We start from the raw sequence: 18422 nt of genomic DNA, 5'->3' as shown, positions 1-18422 counted from the left end.
TATTTTGTTAATTGAATGCTGAATTTCATTATTGGGTGCAAATCTAAATTGAACTTTATTAAACAAGTAATTCACACAGTCAAATCCCTTTTAAATCAACAATTAATATATTGTTTGGAATATATAAAAATATTATTTTAGAATTCTTACAGATATATACTCATATTGAACCGGCAACTATCGATAGTCATGTCATGCAATCGATTTACTGAAGAAAGGAAGCCATCGATGCCCCGATGGTCCTGCCATCGATGTTTCTACCTTCACTTTCGTTTCCGGCGAGGTGCGTAATTTGCTCCGCGTTTTCGCAATTTTAACCGATTATCACTACGATTGAGCACTAGGCCGGCCATGTGCCAATAAGTTAACAGCAAAGCATATCGTTGCCACCGAAACCAAAGTAATCCCCAAATCTGGTTCACTTTTAATTCGTAGAAATTTTACATCATGGACAATTCTGGAAATAACCGCTACGAGCTGTTGTTCATGGACGACGATGACTCCTCCGCCGCGCCCGCCCAGCCACAGATTCCCGCCGTAGTCGCGGCGCCCAAGAAGCCGGAACCGGCGAAGGCGCCGAAGGGCAAGTCCGAGAAGGAGAACAAGCCGGTAGCGTCGGCTCGCAAAGCCAACGTTCCGGCGGCCAAGAACGCGAGTCCAGTGAAGGGTGGCAAGGGTCCCGCTGGCGGGGATGTGGGCCGTCCCAGGAACGCAGTCACAAACGGTGCCAACAACCAGGGCAGGTTCAACAACCATAACAACAACAACAACCAGCGCTACGGAAACAAGGAATCGACCGGGGAATTCGGAAACGAGCTGCCCCAGCGCCAGTTCAACAATCGTGATAACAGGGGACCACCACGCGCCCGCACCGGCGAGAAATTCGGAAAGCGCGAGTTCGATCGCCAGTCTGGATCCGATAAAACCGGTAATTATGCCTAGATTCTGTTCTTTGTTCTCGTGTTTACTCCTCGAGTGGGCTAAAAAGTCCGAAGTTCTCTATTTTCCTGAGTGGAAAATGCTTGCCTGCAATGGCGGCATGCTGCAAAATATAGAGAAAATGGAACCCTTGGCAACAAGATTACATATCGCTTACTCCAGCACATATTTCTCACGTGACTTTTGAGCATTGACGGCAATAAAATGTGTTGACTTTGTAATACGCAAAACGTTTGAAAACGTGTTTGTAAATATACATTTTTCAACCACAATTTGTGGTCTGCAATTGCTGCTTTGCATTTGTAAACACATGTGTTTTCTGGAAAATTCTTTTAGGTCTAATACTTTTTAATTAATTATTATGACCGGAAATATAAAATTTGATAGGTTAACTTGTCATTTATTTAAATTTTTTTTTTTTTTTTTTTGTTAACATGAGAACGCGTTTTTACCGAAAATCGTTTCACTGCTTCATATCAATTGGATCTTATTAATAGTTGACTTATTCTCCACAGGCGTCAAGTCAATTGACAAACGCGAAGGCGGTGGTGCCCACAACTGGGGTTCCCCGAAGCAGGACATTGAGGACTTAAAGACGACCGGGGAGACTTCACCGCAGGCGGAAAAAGAGGACTCGGCCAACGAACAGTCGGCTGATCCCGCGGTCGCCCCCGAGGAGGATGAGTCCAAGCAGATGACCCTCGATGAGTGGAAGGCTCTGCGAGACCAGCGTGCCAAGCCCAACTACAACTTGCGCAAAGCGGGCGAAGGTGCCGTCGACAATGCGGAGTGGAAGAAGATGGTGGTGCTGAGCAAGAAGAAGGAGAGCAACAGCGAGGACGAGTTGGAGTACGATCCATCGCTGTATCCCCAGCGCGTGGGCCGCCTTCAGCGCATCGTAGACATCCAGTTCAACTTCAATGACGGTCGCAAGGGCGGTTTCCGCAAGGGACCGCGTCCCGGAGCCGGTCCTCGTGGAGAGGGATTCCGCGGCGAGGGTGGCTTCCGCAATGACGGACCTCGTGGAGAGGGTGGCTATCGCAACGACGGACCTCGCGGTGAGGGTCCTCGCAGTGAGGGACCCCGTGGAGAAGGCTTCCGCAACGAGGGACCTCGTGGTGAAGGATACCGCAATGATGGACCACGTGGAGAGGGATTCCGTGGTCCGCGCTTTAACAACGGACCCAGCAACGGCTATGAAAACAGACAGGAAAACAACAACAGATTCGGAGAGAAACGCCGCTCCGCCCAGAAGCCACTGAAGGTTGACGATGAAGCTCAATTCCCTACTCTGTGCTAGGAGTTGAGAACAACAATAAGGTTTAACAATTTCACGTATTACATAATTAGTAAGCTGGTCCTTCGGTTAACGAATAACCATTAGATTTTCGGGCGTAATCTATGAAGCTTGACGACCGATTAACAAACAGAAACAAATCAGCCACGCTTATCCATATTCCTTAGTTATAAACAAAAATTTTTGAATTTTTCACTCTCATCATTTACGCATTTAAAATAACTATTACAAATAGTTGGAATGTTGAAATAAATTTACTTCATTTACAAACCAAGGAATAATAATTACGCTTATAACCATTTTATTTGCCAAAAGGATTTTAATACTAGGTAAATTCGCTGCCATCCTTAATCTTTTGAATGAACGCACTTAATTCTTGGGCCGAGTACGATTTCTCTCTGATCTTTTTCGGTGGCGGGGGTTCCATAGAGGACGGTTCCAGTTTAGTCTAGGAATAGATTGAATTTTTATAGAACTGCAATAAAAGGAAATGTTTTAAGAACTTACGAAGTGTCTGTACTCGGGTGAAATGGACTCCAGCTGCAGAAGTCTATTTTCCACCTTTTTGATTCTACTGAAAATGTTTTCCTCGTTGTCAGTGGTTAGGCACATGTACGATTCAATCGCCTGCAGTCGGGAATTGGGTAGCGATTTTCTCATTTCTTTGGTTGGGTCCGCTTGGCCGTCACGCGATCCCATTAGTTTATTCAGTTCGAGTTCGTAGTTGGGTCGCATTTCCATTTGCTGAGGTCCGCAGCGATTGTTTACTCGTCGAACTGTGATAAGTTGTTTGTATAACAGAGTGGCTATAATTATGAAAATAGGGAATCGTTTACCCACCTTTTAAATGGCAATTTGACTGCTCCTGCTTGATAATTGTGCTCTGCGTTCGAGCGCAGGAATCGCTCAAGTCGTTGTCTGAATTAACAAACGACGATTTGAAGTCAATTACATTTTGTGAGTTGATTTCGTTGCGTTTTCTGTTGACAAAACACTCTAAACGCTTGGTTAACTCAGCGTCATTAACTCTAATTTGCACCAGAGTTCGTGGGACGTCATGTGACTCCTCCACTTTGCAGGGACAAGCTGCATAATTGAAGGCACTTTGCGATTTCTCTGCAATATACATACATGCACAGAAGAGAATCCAATAAAATTGTTAATGCTCGGTTGTTAATTATATTTACAATTGTACAAATAATAAGAATACATGTCATGGTGGTTACTCAAAAGATCTTACTGGGCCTGATGGACTCCTTGTTCTCCTTCCACTCGCTGTCGTGATCGCCCTCGTAAATTTCCTTTTTCCAGATGGGAACCCTAGTTTTTAGCTGGTCTATTGCAAAAGATACTGATTCCAAGGCTTCCGATCGATGTGGTGACGAGGCGGCTATAACTACACTGGCTTCGCAGACGGGCACTGTTCCCAATCGGTGATAAATGACTATGTGCTTTAGATCGGGCCACTTAGATCGGAGATCTGAGCAGATTTTATTCATTTCCTTGAGTGCCATGCTATCGTAGGCCTCGTACGCCAATGACACCACCTGAAAGGTTAAAAAGTACAAATTAATCAATGGAATCAATTGACTGAGATAGTAAACCCACCTTTTTTCCCTGAAAATTATCGCGCGTAGTGCCCACAAATACCGATGAGGCTCCACAGCCTTCATCGGCCAGCAACTGGTGGATATGAGCGATGTCAATGGGGTCGTTTACCAATTTCACGTGATCCATGGCGGGTTTCTTAGCCTCCACTTAGTGGCGGTATGATGGCGAGTTCGTCTCCTTCCTTAAACAGAATTCTTTCACTGAGGTTATCAATATACGACTCGTTGTGGGCCAAAATTAAGTTATCCCGAATGGTGGTCAGGCCAAATTTGGACACCAATAGGTCCAGCAAATCGGAGGCAGTAATTTCAGTGGGCACATCCACTTTCGACCGGGGAGTGTTCGCTAATTCACGGGATTTAGCAAAAAACAACACGTGCACGTTGACAACAGGTCCATCCGCATTCATATTTACAAATGAAGATTGGCGATGACAAAGCAGTGCGACATTCCGATTTCTTATGCTCTCCATTTGATATCGGTACGAAATGGAATGGAATGGTCCACGGAACGGGAATCAGCTGACTAAAACTTAATCAAATGAAAAGCTTAAAGATTAATAAATAAATCAAAGGACCTCCTAGATAACAGAATACAAATAGTTTATACAATATAATACGGGCGCGAATTTATTTTTGGCAATTCGAATCATCGACAGCATACAATCGATATATTTTATTTGAAGTTCGTCCATCGCTATTTACACCGATATTTAATTTCGCAAGGGAATATAATTGTTTTTATTATACTTTACGTTAAGAATTCAACTTATCTAACGTAGATAGCAAACTTGTGAATATTTAATGATAAGTTAGGTGGCTAGATAGATTCATTTTTTGTTCGCTTTCCGCGTTGACATCGTCAACTTTCCAATTAGAACCATGAAGACACGTTTCAATACCTTCGATATAATCTGCGGAGTGGCGGAACTGCAAAAGTATGTAACAAATCAGATAATCTCGATGCCCAGGAATAATGGCACACCTATATTTATATTGCAGGCTGGTCGGCTGGCGAGTGAATCAGATCTATGACGTGGATAACAAGACGTACCTCTTCCGGATGCAGGGGACCGGCGCTGTGGAGAAGGTCACTCTGCTCATAGAATCTGGCACTAGATTCCATACCACTAGGTTCGAATGGCCCAAAAACATGGCCCCGTCTGGTTTCAGCATGAAGCTAAGGAAGCACTTGAAGAACAAGCGCCTAGAAAAGATTCAACAGCTGGGTAGCGATCGTATTGTTGACCTCCAGTTCGGTACCGGCGATGCCGCCTACCATGTTATTTTGGAGCTTTACGATCGCGGTAATGTGATCCTCACCGACTACGAGTTGACCACATTATACATACTGCGTCCGCATACGGAGGGCGAGAATCTGCGATTCGCTATGCGCGAAAAATATCCCGTAGAACGGGCCAAACAGGCTACGAAGGAACTGGATCCGGAGGCACTAGTTAAACTATTGGAAAATGCTAGGAATGGCGATTATTTGCGACAGATTCTAACACCCAACTTGGACTGTGGTCCGGCAGTTATAGAGCATGTTCTTCTCTCACACGGCTTGGACAATCACGTAATCAAAAAGGAAGCAACAGAAGAAACGCCGGAGGCCGAGGACAAGCCGGAGAAAGGCGGTAAAAAGCAACGTAAGAAGCAACAGAATACGAAACTGGAACAGAAGCCATTTGATATGGTTAAAGATCTGCCCATTCTTCAGCAGGCAGTAAAGGTAAGAACACTTTCGTTGAATATTTTATTATTAAATGTAGAATGTAATTGTTCTCTACAATCTTTTAGGATGCTCAAAACCTTATAGCAGAGGGAAGTAGTGGAAAAAGTAAAGGCTACATCATTCAAGTGAAAGAGGAAAAGCCGACCGAGAATGGAAAAGTGGAGTTTTTCTTTAGAAACATCGAATTTCATCCCTACCTCTTTACCCAATTCAAGAACTTTGAAACGGCCACATTTGAGTCCTTTATGGAAGCTGTTGATGAATTTTACTCAACGCAAGAGTCACAAAAGATTGACATGAAGACGCTGCAACAAGAGCGTGAGGCACTAAAAAAGCTGTCTAATGTCAAAAATGATCACGCAAAGCGTCTAGAGGAGTTGACAAAAGTTCAGGATGTGGACAGAAAGAAAGCTGAGCTTATTACGTCCAATCAAAGTCTGGTGGATAATGCGATTCGGGCTGTTCAGTCAGCTATCGCCAGTCAATTATCCTGGCCGGATATTCATGAGCTCGTGAAGGAGGCACAAGCTAATGGCGATGCTGTAGCTAGTTCCATTAAGCAGCTTAAGCTGGAGACTAATCATATATCCCTTATGCTCAGTGACCCTTATGACAATGATGAAGATGACGATGACGATCTTAAGGCTCCAGAGCTTACTGTTGTGGATGTCGATTTGGCTTTGTCTGCTTGGGCCAATGCCCGACGGTATTACGACATGAAGCGTTCGGCTGCTCAAAAGGAAAAGAAAACTGTGGACGCTTCCCAAAAAGCTCTCAAGTCCGCGGAGCGCAAGACTCAGCAGACACTAAAGGAAGTTAGGACTATATCCAACATAGTAAAGGCACGAAAAGTTTTCTGGTTTGAAAAGTTTTACTGGTTCATCAGCTCTGAAAATTATTTGGTTATTGGAGGAAGAGATGCGCAGCAGAACGAGCTTATTGTTAAGAGGTATATTCTGACTTACTTTTATAGATTGAAGTTTTTGTAACTAAACAATTTTGTTATTGCAGATATATGCGTCCAAAGGACATTTATGTCCACGCTGAGATTCAAGGCGCTTCAAGTGTTATAATTCAAAATCCCACTGGAGAAGAAATACCTCCCAAAACGTTGCTGGAGGCTGGATCCATGGCTATTTCATACAGTGTGGCTTGGGATGCCAAAGTGGTTACCAACTCGTACTGGGTAACAAGCGATCAGGTCAGCAAGACTGCACCAACTGGAGAGTACTTGGCCACGGGAAGTTTTATGATTAGAGGAAAGAAGAACTTCCTACCCTCCTGCCACCTGACCATGGGCTTAAGTTTACTTTTCAAGTTGGAGGATAGTTTTATTGAGCGCCATTTGGGAGAGCGTAAAGTCCGAACCCTGGATGATGATCAAATAGATCAAAATGTCAAAGAAACCGAAGTTGAACATGACCTCTTGTCAGATAATGAAGATGCTGATACAAATCCTAATGCAAATCTATCGGAACAAAGTTCCAATACCGAAATTACTGCTTTCCCCAACACAGAAGTTAAGATTGAGCACGATACTGGCCGCATCATAGTCAGATCCGACTCCCTAAATCCAGAGATCGAAGCGACTAAAGAAAATGAAGTTGTCTTGGAAAAAATTCTGAAAAAAACCGACGACGAGGAAACGACCATTATCTTGGCTGGTCCAAGTCGGAAGAAGCAAGTAAGTGCCAAAAAGACCAAGGAAGACAAGGCACGGGCAAAACAGGAGGCTGCCAAACAGGAAGTCGCTCCTGTGAGTACTGAGCCCAAAAACCCATCCCAAGTTAAGAGAGGTCAGAAGGGAAAACTCAAGAAGATGAAGCAAAAATACAAAGATCAAGACGATGAGGAGCGGGAAATTCGCATGATGATTCTCAAGTCATCGGGTAAGGAAAAGCCACAGCCAAACGCCGATAAGGTTGTGGAGAAAAGTGAGTCAACTAAGGAGTACGTGAAGCCAGAGAAAAGTGCAGCTCCCAAAAATCAAGTGGAACTGGACGACGGTGATGAAGTGCCCGTCGGCGGAGATGTGGATGTACTCAACAGTCTGACTGGACAGCCGCACGACGGAGATGAGCTGCTCTTCGCGATACCAGTTGTGGCTCCCTATCAGGCTTTGCAAAACTACAAGTAGGCTATACGCCAATTCCCTATAAAATGTTTCTTCTAAATGTAATTTCCTTTCAGGTTTAAAGTGAAGCTCACCCCAGGAACGGGAAAAAGAGGAAAGGCGGCGAAACTAGCACTCAATATCTTCGCAAAGGAAAAAGGCTGCAGTGCTCGTGAGAAGGACTTGCTGAAAAGTATAAAGGAAGAGTCGTTGGCCAGGAATATACCAGGAAAGGTCAAGCTATCGGCCCCACAACTTCAGAAGCATTACAAATAAGTAAATCAAATGTATACAAAATGTTGAGCCATAACGAATGGAAGTGTTAAAAATGCTTTAAAAAAGTAATGTCAGTTGATAAAAATAAAAGAGGATGTATACAGAAGTGGTTGTTGATGTTGGCCTATTAAATATATACTTGGGGTCCTTATCAAAAAGATATATATATTGATTTTGTTAACGGTTGAAACTGGCTTTTATCGATAGTCTTGTTGCTGGGCGAACTTTAAGCTGGAATTTTGGGGCGCATGCGCCTCATATGGGGCCCGAGTTTGCATGTGTTTGTTTACTTCGGTTGGCTGTGTTCAAAAGTGGTGTTGTATAAGTAGATATTTTGGTGCTAAGTCGCCTGTTTTGGCATTTTGTGTACTAAAAACTTCGCGAACTTCTCGTCATCGTTCGATACGTGAATCGTCACAGTAAAAAAATCTACACGAGCCTGGCCAAAATAGTTGAATGATAAAATAAAATCCTTCGCGTAGTCCGATGAAAAAGCATAAAAGCCAGCAAATCACAGAGCTCCTCGCACCGTAAAGACAATACAGCGGAAAATGTATCTTTCGTGCGAAATCCGTGTAACACATTTTTTCCAAGCCATCCGTTTGTGCGCTGTGGAGGATTTCGCCGATATGTAGATACATTTGGGCAGTGACGGAGTGCTTCCCAACGAAAAGGAAACCATTGCGAAGGAATAAAATTAAAGTGCAGAGGCTATGGTTCGGTGAAAAACTATGGCCTTCAAAGTCCCACCCAGTTAGAAGGATATGTGCGTGTGTGTCTGTAAGTGTGTGTGTGTATGCATACATATGAAGGCATGTATTGATTAAGGACGCAGGACTTTTTTTCCTCAGCCGTGTGAGCTGAACTGAATTAACATACAGTGTTTACGTGCCACCAATTATAAAGTTACAAGTTATGCCCCAGCTGACATACTTCCAAGCACCAGAACTAGCATGACGTACAAAAAAGTACCCATATTCGCAGTCGCATTCGCATTCGCACATACAGACCTTCGTGTAGGTATGTATGTACGAACATGTGTGTATACAGCATACACTCTATTGCACCTGCTCGAAAAATCAAATATCCGAACTGAGTTCCATTTTGTGGTTTTAAAACATTTGAAACACACAGAACGACAAGGCAAACAGAAAGGGTTTGCAATGGAAGCAAATGAAATATGTGATTGCATATTTGCCTATGTCAATAAAAAGTATTTGCCCACAAAGATATCCTGTAGATATCGTGCCTACTATCCCCTAGCTTAGATATATGTATATGTTTCTGAAGTTAAAATAAACAAATGAAATAAGCCTTCTGCATACTAATTTACCTTTCAGAAATGCCAACTGAAAGCTAATATTTCGCATATAATGGTGTTTTGAGAACTATTCAACTGCCAGATAAAATGAGGGCTATCCTGATTGCTCAAGCGAACCCCAGAAAGGCGTCGACTGTAACTTATCATATTTGTTAGCAGCAGATCTACTAAAAACAGCGGTAAGTTTCACTTAACTTACATTAAAAATATAAGTAAAGTACATGTTGATATGTAAAGTGCACATAACCGACTCTATCCTATGATATTATCTGAATTTAAAGAACATGGAGCCAAACCATTATTACTGCCGGAGCGCCATGCAGCAGAATCCCTCGACTTCCATTCCCCAGCATGCGGCGAACAAACTCAACTATGGGATGAACGCTGGCCAGGATTATGTGACATGTAGCTCCGGCCAACCGCAATCGGGCTACAGCTCCAAGGATTTGGTGCCGCGCAGTGGGAACAGCAAAACGCTCGGCGGGAATGGCAACATGGGTAGTCCGTATGGAGGATCTGTGTGCAGCAACAGTGGGCAATGCAGCAAGAATACTGCCAACGCTGGGAACTATATCAACATAATGACTGTTCCACTGGGAACACTGCAGTATAATCGAAAGAAGCTGTCTACTCAAGACTATGAGTGCGTTTACCAAACTAAACATAAAACTTAAACATCTAGAGCAACTAATATCCGTAAATACATTTCAGATCGCATTTATATTACAACACTACGGATGTGAAGTGTCGCGATGATTACTATATAGCCAACAATGCCGCAGCAGCCATACCGCAGCACCAAGCTCATCAACCGCAACAGCAGCACCTGCACCAGCAGCCGCATCAGCAGCCGCATCAGCACCAACATCAACAGCATCAGCAGCAGCAGCATCAGCAGCACCAGCAGCACCAGCAGCACCAGCAACACCAACAGCACCAGCAGCATCAGCAACATCTGCACCAGCAGCAGCAACAGGCCAACTTTCTCCACATCCAGCAGTCGCTGCAGCACAACCACCAACTGAGCCACCCAGAACCAATCCATCAGTTGCCCCAATTACAGGGTCCGGTGGCCGATCCACCAGATGCCTTCGACAACTGTGCGATCTTCCCGAGCGCCGGCGGCAACGGCACCGGAAGCGGACGCGTGGCAGCCACTCAAACCCATCAGAACCCATCTGGTGTGGTCACGTGCGACCAGCAGGTGCCCGTGTCCCTGGGCTCGGTGAATATGCCAGTGCCCCCCATCATGTACACCGTGCACCGTGTGGTGACCACAGCCCAGATCCAAACGGCGGTGGGCAGCACCTTCGCCTCGTCGGCCAGTGTGTCCAGTGTGGTCAGCACGGGTCAGAATGACGGGGATTGCCTGTCGCCGGCACAGGTGTCCTCCGCCATGGCCGCCTCCGGAAATGCTCCCTGTTTGGGTGGACTGCCCGACATGGGCGCCAACATGATGAGCAATGCAAGTGCACTTTGTCCCCTTTCCGACCTGCGGAGTCCATCCGGTAAGAGATCGCCAGATTACTAACTGCATTTAAGAACTAGGTTCTTAATAAGTTTATTGGAACTTTTGTGTTAGTGAGAGAAACTAGGTTTCCATGTTGAGTATCATGTTTTCTGTTCTTCTGTGACATTTTTAGGAGTGCTCACCAATTCCTCATTCATGCCACAACATCACAAGTGCAACAATGGCAACGATGCCCAATCCAATCCCGCAATCCAAAAACGCCTCATGGCAACCAGCTCAACTTCGAATTTCGCGACTGCCGGCAAAGCTGCTTCCAATCTAACCCGTGCTCTTCAAAATGTGAGATACCACCACAATCCTTTCACTTTCAGCAACTTTATGTGGACTCTTTACTCCATAGGTAATCCCCACATGCGTTTATCTTATGTCCCGGGTGGCGGTGCACATGGAGATCGAGGGCACTGCCCAGTGTCCATCGCAAGTGATGCTGGCAGCTGCCTTGGGCTGCGAGGAGCTGGGCATCTCCAACAAGCTGCTGGCACAGAGCGTGTTCGGATTGTGGATGACAAGTGCTTTACTGGAGATGCAGCTGAAGGCCCACCACTGCCCCTATATAGTGCGCGTTGCGTGGCCCAATCTGCTCCAGAAGTTCAGCAACAGCAGTCCCAGTGATCGGAAGTTCGATGAGCCCATGATCGTTTTGAAGCGCAACGTGTTCTTCTCCAAGCGAGATGAGGAGAAGATAAAGTACTACTTATCAGTGGCTGCCAGATGAACCCATTTTAAACTTGATATCATACTATTTTCAGGGATCATCGGATCTTGGAGCTGCTCTACGAAGAGGCCAGAAACAATGTGCTGACAGGCAGATATATCATGGAGCCCGTGCATTCGCTCATGTTGGGTGGCATTCAGGCGCGCATCGAACTGGGTCCCTACAACTCCCACACCCATACAATAGGATTCTTTCGGCAAGTCTCCTTAACTAATAAAACATTCTAGGTACTAACTTTGTATGCCACCTCGACCATTTAGGGAGAACCAAGCAAGGTTTCTGCCCCCTCACGTGGCCAAGAGCTCAACTTGGCTGTGGCTACCGATTAGCCAGAAGAACTCCGCGGAGGTGAAGCTCCTGGAGCAGTTCAAGCGGGTGCCCCAGACTGCCACCACCCGAAAGTTGATGAGGAAATACCTGGAATTCTGCTGGGCACTGCCCTTCTATGGGTATATACATATAGTAATCTAATAAATACTTGATAACTAATGATGTTTGAATGATTGCTTACAGTGCCGCCTATTTCCATGGTCAAATTGAACAACCTGTTAGGGGCATTATGGCACTGGTCAACCAGAAGGACATGGAGGTTTTGGTCGCTGTCAATGAGAGAGGTGTTTTCGTAATAGATCCGTACGAATGTGTAAGTTATATTAGAAAGTAGCTTATAGTTGTAATCCCCACTGTTAAATGAACCATCACTTTCGATGCAGACCCTCTTGCTGGGATTGCGATACGAGGATTTGTCCTGGGATTACGCAAAGCCAAGTGCAAGTGATGATCCCGAATGCCTCACTTGTATCTTCCTGCAGGTATTTCGCATTTTCGCTGTTATAAAAACAAACTTGTAGAATCATTTACTTTGCAGTTCGATGCTGTCGAGAACGGAATACAAGTGTCCAAGCTGATGCAAATATTTTCAAAGCAAGCTGCCATGATAGACGCACTTATATCACATTTTACGGATCAGATCAGAAACAAAAAGCAGGAGGGTGCCACCCAAGAACCTTTTCACGATGGTGAGCTACTTAATAGTTGCCTATATGGTTCCATTTATTAATCAATTCCATTTCAGAGCCAAATCCTATTCAGAATAATGGAAATGGAGTCTTATGCAATAAGCTGTCTCGATTAACGTTGGCCACCTTCGATGAGGAGGGAGGTCGTTGCATTGGGCAAATGGGATCATTATCTATAAGCTATTAACATTTGTTACTAACGATAAAGTAAATTTAAGTTAAGGGGTGTTGAATAAAGTTCACGCATATATTCACGAATTGTTGATCAATTTCCATAAATATACTCACAAGTAAATTTTTAGCAAACGGAATCTTCATACTCACAGTCACCTACATAATGCATTCCATTTAACCCAAATTGTTTTCTAATTTTACAAAATATCGGTGATCGTTATTCGAATTTTAATGAATGGTACAATAAGTTACTTAAGACTTACACTAAGTTACAGAATATATCGCTAAAAGGCACTGGCAAACGAAGATTCCATAATATCCGCACCCATCAGATACTTTATTTGTTGCCCAAGAGTATGTATTATTTACAAAAATAGTTGCATTTCATTAAACACATTTAATTGTTTGCAAATATTGCATGTATTCCAATTGAAGACCCCGAATAGTAATCTCTTTTTATTTTAAAGTTAAGATAAGGCATGCAGTATATATTACGATATATACATATATGGGTATGTGCATTTGACGTATGCGTTCAGAATTAGTTTAATAAGCCTTCGACTGAAACAAATTATGTATATAATAACAATAAAGTGTATGTACAAAATGTAAGGGCTAACTGCCAACATAGGTTATGTATATATTTAAATTTGTATGTATGTATAAATTGAGACTTAAAATAAATACCGTTTCCTCATATTTATACAGCAAATACTTATAAATCTAATGCAATTTGATTTTTTCTTTAAATGTTCACTTATTTTTATTGATTTTATTTATCACAAAGAGTTTCTAAAAGCGGTATTTTAACAAATTGTTAATTTTACTTGATATTTACGATTTGAGTCTGCTTGCAACCGTTTGTTTTTCTTGTGTAAGTTCCGTATTTCATTTAAAACAATACTTTCATTTTAAAATACAATTTTGTGACAAATAAACATGAAGGAAAAATTGTTTAATAATAAATAATGATATAGTTATAACATACAGCAAACACGGAAATTAATCAATACAAGTAGATGTAATCTAATAAATTATAGTTAATAGAAAATTTATTTAAATATGTGTAAATCAAACATAAATACTAAAGGCTACTTACTTTCTAAAATGTGTCTTTTAATAACACAATAAAAAAAGTATTAAAAAGCGATGTGTGATTTTATTCAAGGATAATAATAAGGATAATTACGGATGTCTATTTTGATCGTGATAGAAATTGATTATGCATTTCTATAATGTCTATCGTTTTAAAGTGTATTTTGTATTAGTGGCTATAGAAATCTTTTTGCTACTAAATCAATTTTTGAAACTCATAACAAAATTTGGTATATTTACCAGGCGGAAAGCTTTAATTTTAACTCTTCTTCTAGGTTGCTGATATTTTCCCCCAGGCTGAAAGCTTTTATTAGTTTTTCTTTAGTGGACGACGCAGACGCTTTAATAGTTAAATTAATCAATAATAAAACTGCGGGATTCACTGACTACATTTATCACATTTCCATTTCAAAAACGAGAAGAGTGTTTTTTGGGTTAGGGGTAAAATTATATTTATTACGAAGGTGTGCTTACAAAGGTTCTATGTACGTACGATTTTAGTATACAGTGGCAGTCAAATAATTAGAAGTGATCTAAAAGAAAAGTTCAAATCAATTTTGTGTGCGAATAACCATCAGCAAAGAACAATGCATATTCTTCAGATAAGGTAAGTGCTATTCATAAATATTGCTCCATGGTCAAATGAGCACCTTTTCTTCATTATGTTTTAAATACTGCCAAACAATACACTGTAAAATCAAAAGTTTTGTTTTGTGTGATCACTTTTCTGACCATATATTTTCTATTTTGTGCACAAGATAAGGGTGCAATGAAAATATTTACCATAAATAGCGGGCAAAGAGTACGCATGGAAATTAGTGCAAACACACCGATTCAGAGTGCAAATAATGCGGAGTAGAATTGTGTTATTCTTGGCAGATTCGCGACCCAAAAGTGCAACCAGGTCCACGTCCGTATCAGATCCGCTCACGCACATGCGGATGCGGATGCGAGAAGGTTGGCCAAGCACACACACACACACTCTCGCAGGAGGCAATGTTTATGGGAGGTAAATAACTGGTTTTTATATAAACACACGGGCACTCACACACACTAACACACACACAGCCACGTGCAGGAGACGATTCGGAAAAGTGCATCCAGCATGTTGGATATGTAGATCCAGAGCACCACCACACACACACGCACACACATACGCAGGCCGCGAAGAGGAACGCGGATGATGGTCAGGAGGACATCATACCGTTAAGAGAGCCCAGCAGAGCGAATTTCGTGAGCGGGACATGAGTAACAAGTTGTTGCACTGGTGGTGGTGGTGGGGAGAGATAGAGAGAGCGAGAGAGAGTGAAAGGTGAGAGTGGCGCCTCACTCGATTGGTCGAGTTGAAAACAACAACGACACACCGTTCTCTTCGCCGCAAAATCATCGGCTCATCTCGGCGGTCGGTGTTCGCCGTTCGCCTGTCGCCGTTCGCATTTCGCAGTTCGCAGCTCGCCTTTCGCGGAATCGGATTCACAATCACATCCTTCTGCGAGTTCGAGGAGTGCACACCGGTGGTCGCATTCGCATCCGCAAAGTCCGCGCTTCGAAACCGCTATCGTAATCGCAATCGCAATCGCAATCGCCATCGCCACAGTAATAGAACCATGGATATCTCCGCCTACCAGCACATGAACATCCGGATGAGCACGCGCGGCAAGCGTCCGCTGAGGAACCTCACGCCCAACGACAAGGTGCGCGCCATCCAGCGCATCCACAATGGCGAAACCAAGGCCAGTGTGTCGCGGGACATCGGCGTGCCGGAGTCCACGCTGCGTGGCTGGTGCAAGAACGAGCAGAAGCTGCGCTTCATGTGCCGCCAGCTGGGCCCCGATCACCTGGGACTCGATACGCCACCGGAAAAGCGCGCCAAGTTCGAGCTGCAGCTCCAGCTGCCACCGAAGTTCGTGGCACTGCCTCCAAACTACGAGGAGCTGGGCTTCGGAGCACTGCCCTACAGTCCAGCCGATTATCCAGTGCAAAACGAGTCCCTGCTGGAGAAACTGAGCCTGGTGGAATTTGTGAAAAAGAACGGCGGCTTGCATCCGGAGGGTGCACTGCATCCGGGTCAGGCAGGAGTGATGGACTACTCCAACAACATGCTGCACCAGCTGAATCTTCTGGCCCTGCTCAACTCCAAGCTCGCACCCCAGACTGCCGATGTCCTGGTGGATGCACCAGCCAAAGCCGAGGACAACAAAGCGATGGATTCGCCCGCAGCCTCCGAGGATTACAGCAAAAACAATTACCCCTTGCTGAGTGTTAAGAACTGGGCCAAGGATCCGGCCAAGCGGGTGACCACATCCAATCAGCCGGAGCAAGTGAACGATAAGAACAACAATGCCCTGGAGGCCAACAGTGCCGCACCACAAACTCTGGCCACGGAGCAGGCGAAGACTCCCATGTTTCCGGACACCACAATGCCCCTACTGCCAGCCCCCTTCCCGAATCCAGCGGATCTAGCGCCTGTGATAGCACCAGTGACTCCGGCAAACGCCCCGCCCACTGCAACCGACAACCAGGGTGCGGCTCTGCTGGACTGGTGCAAGCTCTTCAATGCCAGCTTGAACTTCCTGGCCTTCGCCGCGGCCGCAGCCTCCATGCAGCCAGGCGGCGGCGGAGGAGGAGGATCCGGTGCACCCGGCTACAATCCCAACCAAATGGCCAGCGGCGGATCGGAGCCGGATCTCGAGACATATCCCTTCAACGAGGCGCTGCTGAAACGCCTCAGTCCACTGGCCCACAGTGAGGCCTCCAACGAAAGCTACTGCGACAGCGAGCCGGAGGATCTGTCCGTGCGCTCCTGCGCCTCCAAGGCGTCCAGCAGATCCCACACTCCGGACAAGAGCGTCGGCTCCAGCGATGCCGAACAGTAGACACCCTTACCCATTATGGCGTAGTCGTAGTTGTAGTTCATAGTGTAAATACCTCCATTTTGATTGTTATTAGCCACCTTTAGTATTAATGAGACTCGACTCGAATCATTTCGCAATGCAAATGCCATTTGTACTTATCAATTAACGTATTAATATCAATGCAACAGGTATTAATAGATCAGCATACTATACATAGCTGCTAGTATTAACTAGGAATATCGACTGTGTGACTACTACTTGTTTGAAAAGCCAAATTCAATTCATCTACACGTATAATAACAAATACTAATTGTGTTAAGTAGCTTAATTAGTTGGCACATTTTGTCAGCCATTACAATCGATTTGTTTTCGTACTGTGTAATCTGCGTAACTCTTGACTAAGCATATAAACTAACTACTAATGAAACGAATAAATATTTATTAACAACAAAACATAACAAAATAAAATTAAATTGTCAATCTCTCAAGATCTAAACGAGCATTTTTTTACTTAATGGGGTTTCGATTTCAGTGGGTAGAAAAATGGGTCAATCTTCTACATGCGAAGAAAATTATAGTCTTCTAAACCGGAATTTGTTATAGAATTATCGTATCTGGAATTATGGTATTTAATTATAAACAACAACATATAAATTCATGTTGTTTTTATTTGAAAACATTCACAAGTTATATCAAACTGACGGGCATTTTCATGAATAACAAATAGTACACAACTTTTAATCGCATTTTTGAATCAGCTTTCATTAAACTGCTTTTGGATTTATTATGCAAATGAAGTATAATTTTATAGAAACTTTACACCTAAAACAAATGAAATGCAATATCTTAAGGCAGAGAAATTGAGATACTTCTGAATTTCCATTTGGCAGAAAAGATTTTGAACTAAAGGCCCCTTTATTATGTTTTTTGCCATTAATTATACGGATAATTTCACTTCGCATGGAAATAAATACTTGTTATTTACTGAAGTGTCGAAGCGGATTCAGTATTCTATATATGCTTAAAGGGGCATCATTATTATAGGTGCCATAGATGGAGGTCAGCAGTCAGCAGCGGAGTTGGGCTCCTGGCATCTGGGCTGTGCGTTAATGAGTCCTCCTCCTGGTCCCCCACTCCCGTGCCTGGCAAGCGTTTTCAGAGGCATCGGTCAAGTCGAACACGAAAAAATGGCACCATGGCCAGAGGAGCAGCCAGCAGAGCAGCAGGAGTAGCAGGAGTAGCAGGAGCAGAAGGAGCAGAAAGAGCAGCCGCCACGGATGGCCATCCAGCGGCATGAAGACGAATTATTGGTTCACCTTTTGGAAAAATTAAATATCGCGTGTTGGTAATTTCCGCTTGGCTTCCCATTGCCGCTGCCATCGGGTGAAGTTGAGGCGAATTATTACGATGATTAGGCGACTGACAGTGCTCCCAGGCATCGGCATCCACATTCACAGCCACAGCCACATCTACATCGACATCCATATCCACATCCATGTCCACATCCATGTCCATGTCCATGTCGACCATCCGGCCTGCCAGCCGTGATCTGTATGCATGTTTTGCTCCGCATTTCGCAACTTGCAACTCGCAGCCCGCAACTCGCAACTCGCATTTTCGCATTTTCGCATTTCGCATTGCATGTGTGGCGCGCAGCGTTTTGTGGACATCTTCGTGGCATTCTGGTTCTGGGCGAGGATTAAATTACCCGAGCCAATCCCCTGGGCATATCGACGGATCCA

At 44.0% G+C, this 18422-nt stretch overlaps 6 protein-coding genes across 7 annotated transcripts; 4 read left to right on the top strand and 2 right to left on the bottom strand.

The window, feature by feature from the left end:
• Window positions 1-187: 187 nt before the first annotated feature.
• On the top strand, window positions 188-2520 carry LOC122619170 (ribosome-binding protein 1). Its single transcript, XM_043795925.1, has 3 exons — window positions 188-283; window positions 436-928; window positions 1455-2520. Exons 2-3 carry the CDS (start codon window positions 448-450, stop codon window positions 2237-2239), a joined length of 1266 nt encoding a protein of 421 aa, XP_043651860.1. The 5' UTR covers window positions 188-283; window positions 436-447; the 3' UTR covers window positions 2240-2520.
• Window positions 2521-2539: 19 nt separating this feature from the next.
• LOC122619171 (molybdopterin synthase catalytic subunit) lies at window positions 2540-3977 on the bottom strand. Its single transcript, XM_043795926.1, has 5 exons — window positions 3845-3977; window positions 3477-3783; window positions 3077-3352; window positions 2744-3012; window positions 2540-2684 (listed from the first exon to the last, which is right to left on the bottom strand). The coding sequence occupies exons 1-5, from the start codon at window positions 3971-3973 to the stop codon at window positions 2562-2564; spliced, it is 1104 nt and encodes a 367-aa protein (XP_043651861.1). The 5' UTR covers window positions 3974-3977; the 3' UTR covers window positions 2540-2561.
• Window positions 3978-3983: 6 nt separating this feature from the next.
• Window positions 3984-4268, bottom strand: LOC122619173 (molybdopterin synthase sulfur carrier subunit). Its single transcript, XM_043795927.1, has one exon. The coding sequence runs from the start codon at window positions 4254-4256 to the stop codon at window positions 3984-3986; it is 273 nt and encodes a 90-aa protein (XP_043651862.1). The 5' UTR covers window positions 4257-4268.
• Window positions 4269-4547: 279 nt separating this feature from the next.
• LOC122619498 (nuclear export mediator factor NEMF homolog) lies at window positions 4548-8076 on the top strand. Its single transcript, XM_043796477.1, has 5 exons — window positions 4548-4784; window positions 4849-5578; window positions 5647-6530; window positions 6593-7714; window positions 7772-8076. Exons 1-5 carry the CDS (start codon window positions 4729-4731, stop codon window positions 7968-7970), a joined length of 2991 nt encoding a protein of 996 aa, XP_043652412.1. The 5' UTR covers window positions 4548-4728; the 3' UTR covers window positions 7971-8076.
• A 305-nt stretch (window positions 8077-8381) lies between these two features.
• LOC122620569 lies at window positions 8382-13341 on the top strand. 2 transcript variants are annotated; one of them, XM_043798088.1, is made up of 12 exons: window positions 8382-8750; window positions 9311-9470; window positions 9573-9934; window positions 10003-10799; window positions 10935-11101; window positions 11163-11509; window positions 11572-11733; window positions 11798-11986; window positions 12051-12180; window positions 12251-12349; window positions 12406-12556; window positions 12613-13341. In XM_043798088.1, the coding sequence occupies exons 3-12, from the start codon at window positions 9576-9578 to the stop codon at window positions 12741-12743; spliced, it is 2532 nt and encodes an 843-aa protein (XP_043654023.1). In that variant the 5' UTR covers window positions 8382-8750; window positions 9311-9470; window positions 9573-9575; the 3' UTR covers window positions 12744-13341. The 2 variants fall into 2 exon arrangements, with proteins under 2 accessions (XP_043654023.1, XP_043654024.1); XM_043798089.1 differs by lacking the exon at window positions 8382-8750 and adding an exon at window positions 8877-8990.
• A 1985-nt stretch (window positions 13342-15326) lies between these two features.
• Window positions 15327-16738, top strand: LOC122621438 (protein distal antenna-related). The gene has a single exon (XM_043799294.1). The coding sequence runs from the start codon at window positions 15433-15435 to the stop codon at window positions 16699-16701; it is 1269 nt and encodes a 422-aa protein (XP_043655229.1). The 5' UTR covers window positions 15327-15432; the 3' UTR covers window positions 16702-16738.
• The last annotated feature ends 1684 nt before the right edge of the window (window positions 16739-18422 follow it).

This window comes from Drosophila teissieri, chromosome 3R, assembly GCF_016746235.2.
Source record: "Drosophila teissieri strain GT53w chromosome 3R, Prin_Dtei_1.1, whole genome shotgun sequence".
NCBI classification, from domain to species: domain Eukaryota; kingdom Metazoa; phylum Arthropoda; class Insecta; order Diptera; family Drosophilidae; genus Drosophila; species Drosophila teissieri.
This window is presented reverse-complemented; position numbering and strand designations above follow the sequence as displayed.

Bases quoted from the DNA above. Each gene is read 5' to 3' on its own strand.
- LOC122619170 (XM_043795925.1), top strand. From the start codon at position 448: ATGGACAATTCTGGAAATAACCGCTACGAGCTGTTGTTCATGGACGAC. The intron at 929-1,454 runs GTAATTATGCCT...TATTCTCCACAG, and splicing joins GTCTGGATCCGATAAAACCG to GCGTCAAGTCAATTGACAAA.
- LOC122619171 (XM_043795926.1), bottom strand. From the start codon at position 3,973: ATGGATCACGTGAAATTGGTAAACGACCCCATTGACATCGCTCATATC. The intron at 3,013-3,076 runs GTGGGTAAACGA...AACTTATCACAG, and splicing joins GTCAAATTGCCATTTAAAAG to TTCGACGAGTAAACAATCGC. The intron at 2,685-2,743 runs GTAAGTTCTTAA...ATCTATTCCTAG, and splicing joins CACCCGAGTACAGACACTTC to ACTAAACTGGAACCGTCCTC.
- LOC122619173 (XM_043795927.1), bottom strand. From the start codon at position 4,256: ATGAATGCGGATGGACCTGTTGTCAACGTGCACGTGTTGTTTTTTGCT.
- LOC122619498 (XM_043796477.1), top strand. From the start codon at position 4,729: ATGAAGACACGTTTCAATACCTTCGATATAATCTGCGGAGTGGCGGAA. The intron at 6,531-6,592 runs GTATATTCTGAC...TTGTTATTGCAG, and splicing joins AACGAGCTTATTGTTAAGAG to ATATATGCGTCCAAAGGACA. The intron at 7,715-7,771 runs GTAGGCTATACG...ATTTCCTTTCAG, and splicing joins CAGGCTTTGCAAAACTACAA to GTTTAAAGTGAAGCTCACCC.
- LOC122620569 (XM_043798088.1), top strand. From the start codon at position 9,576: ATGGAGCCAAACCATTATTACTGCCGGAGCGCCATGCAGCAGAATCCC. The intron at 11,510-11,571 runs GTACTACTTATC...TACTATTTTCAG, and splicing joins CGAGATGAGGAGAAGATAAA to GGATCATCGGATCTTGGAGC. The intron at 12,557-12,612 runs GTGAGCTACTTA...ATTCCATTTCAG, and splicing joins CCAAGAACCTTTTCACGATG to AGCCAAATCCTATTCAGAAT.
- LOC122621438 (XM_043799294.1), top strand. From the start codon at position 15,433: ATGGATATCTCCGCCTACCAGCACATGAACATCCGGATGAGCACGCGC.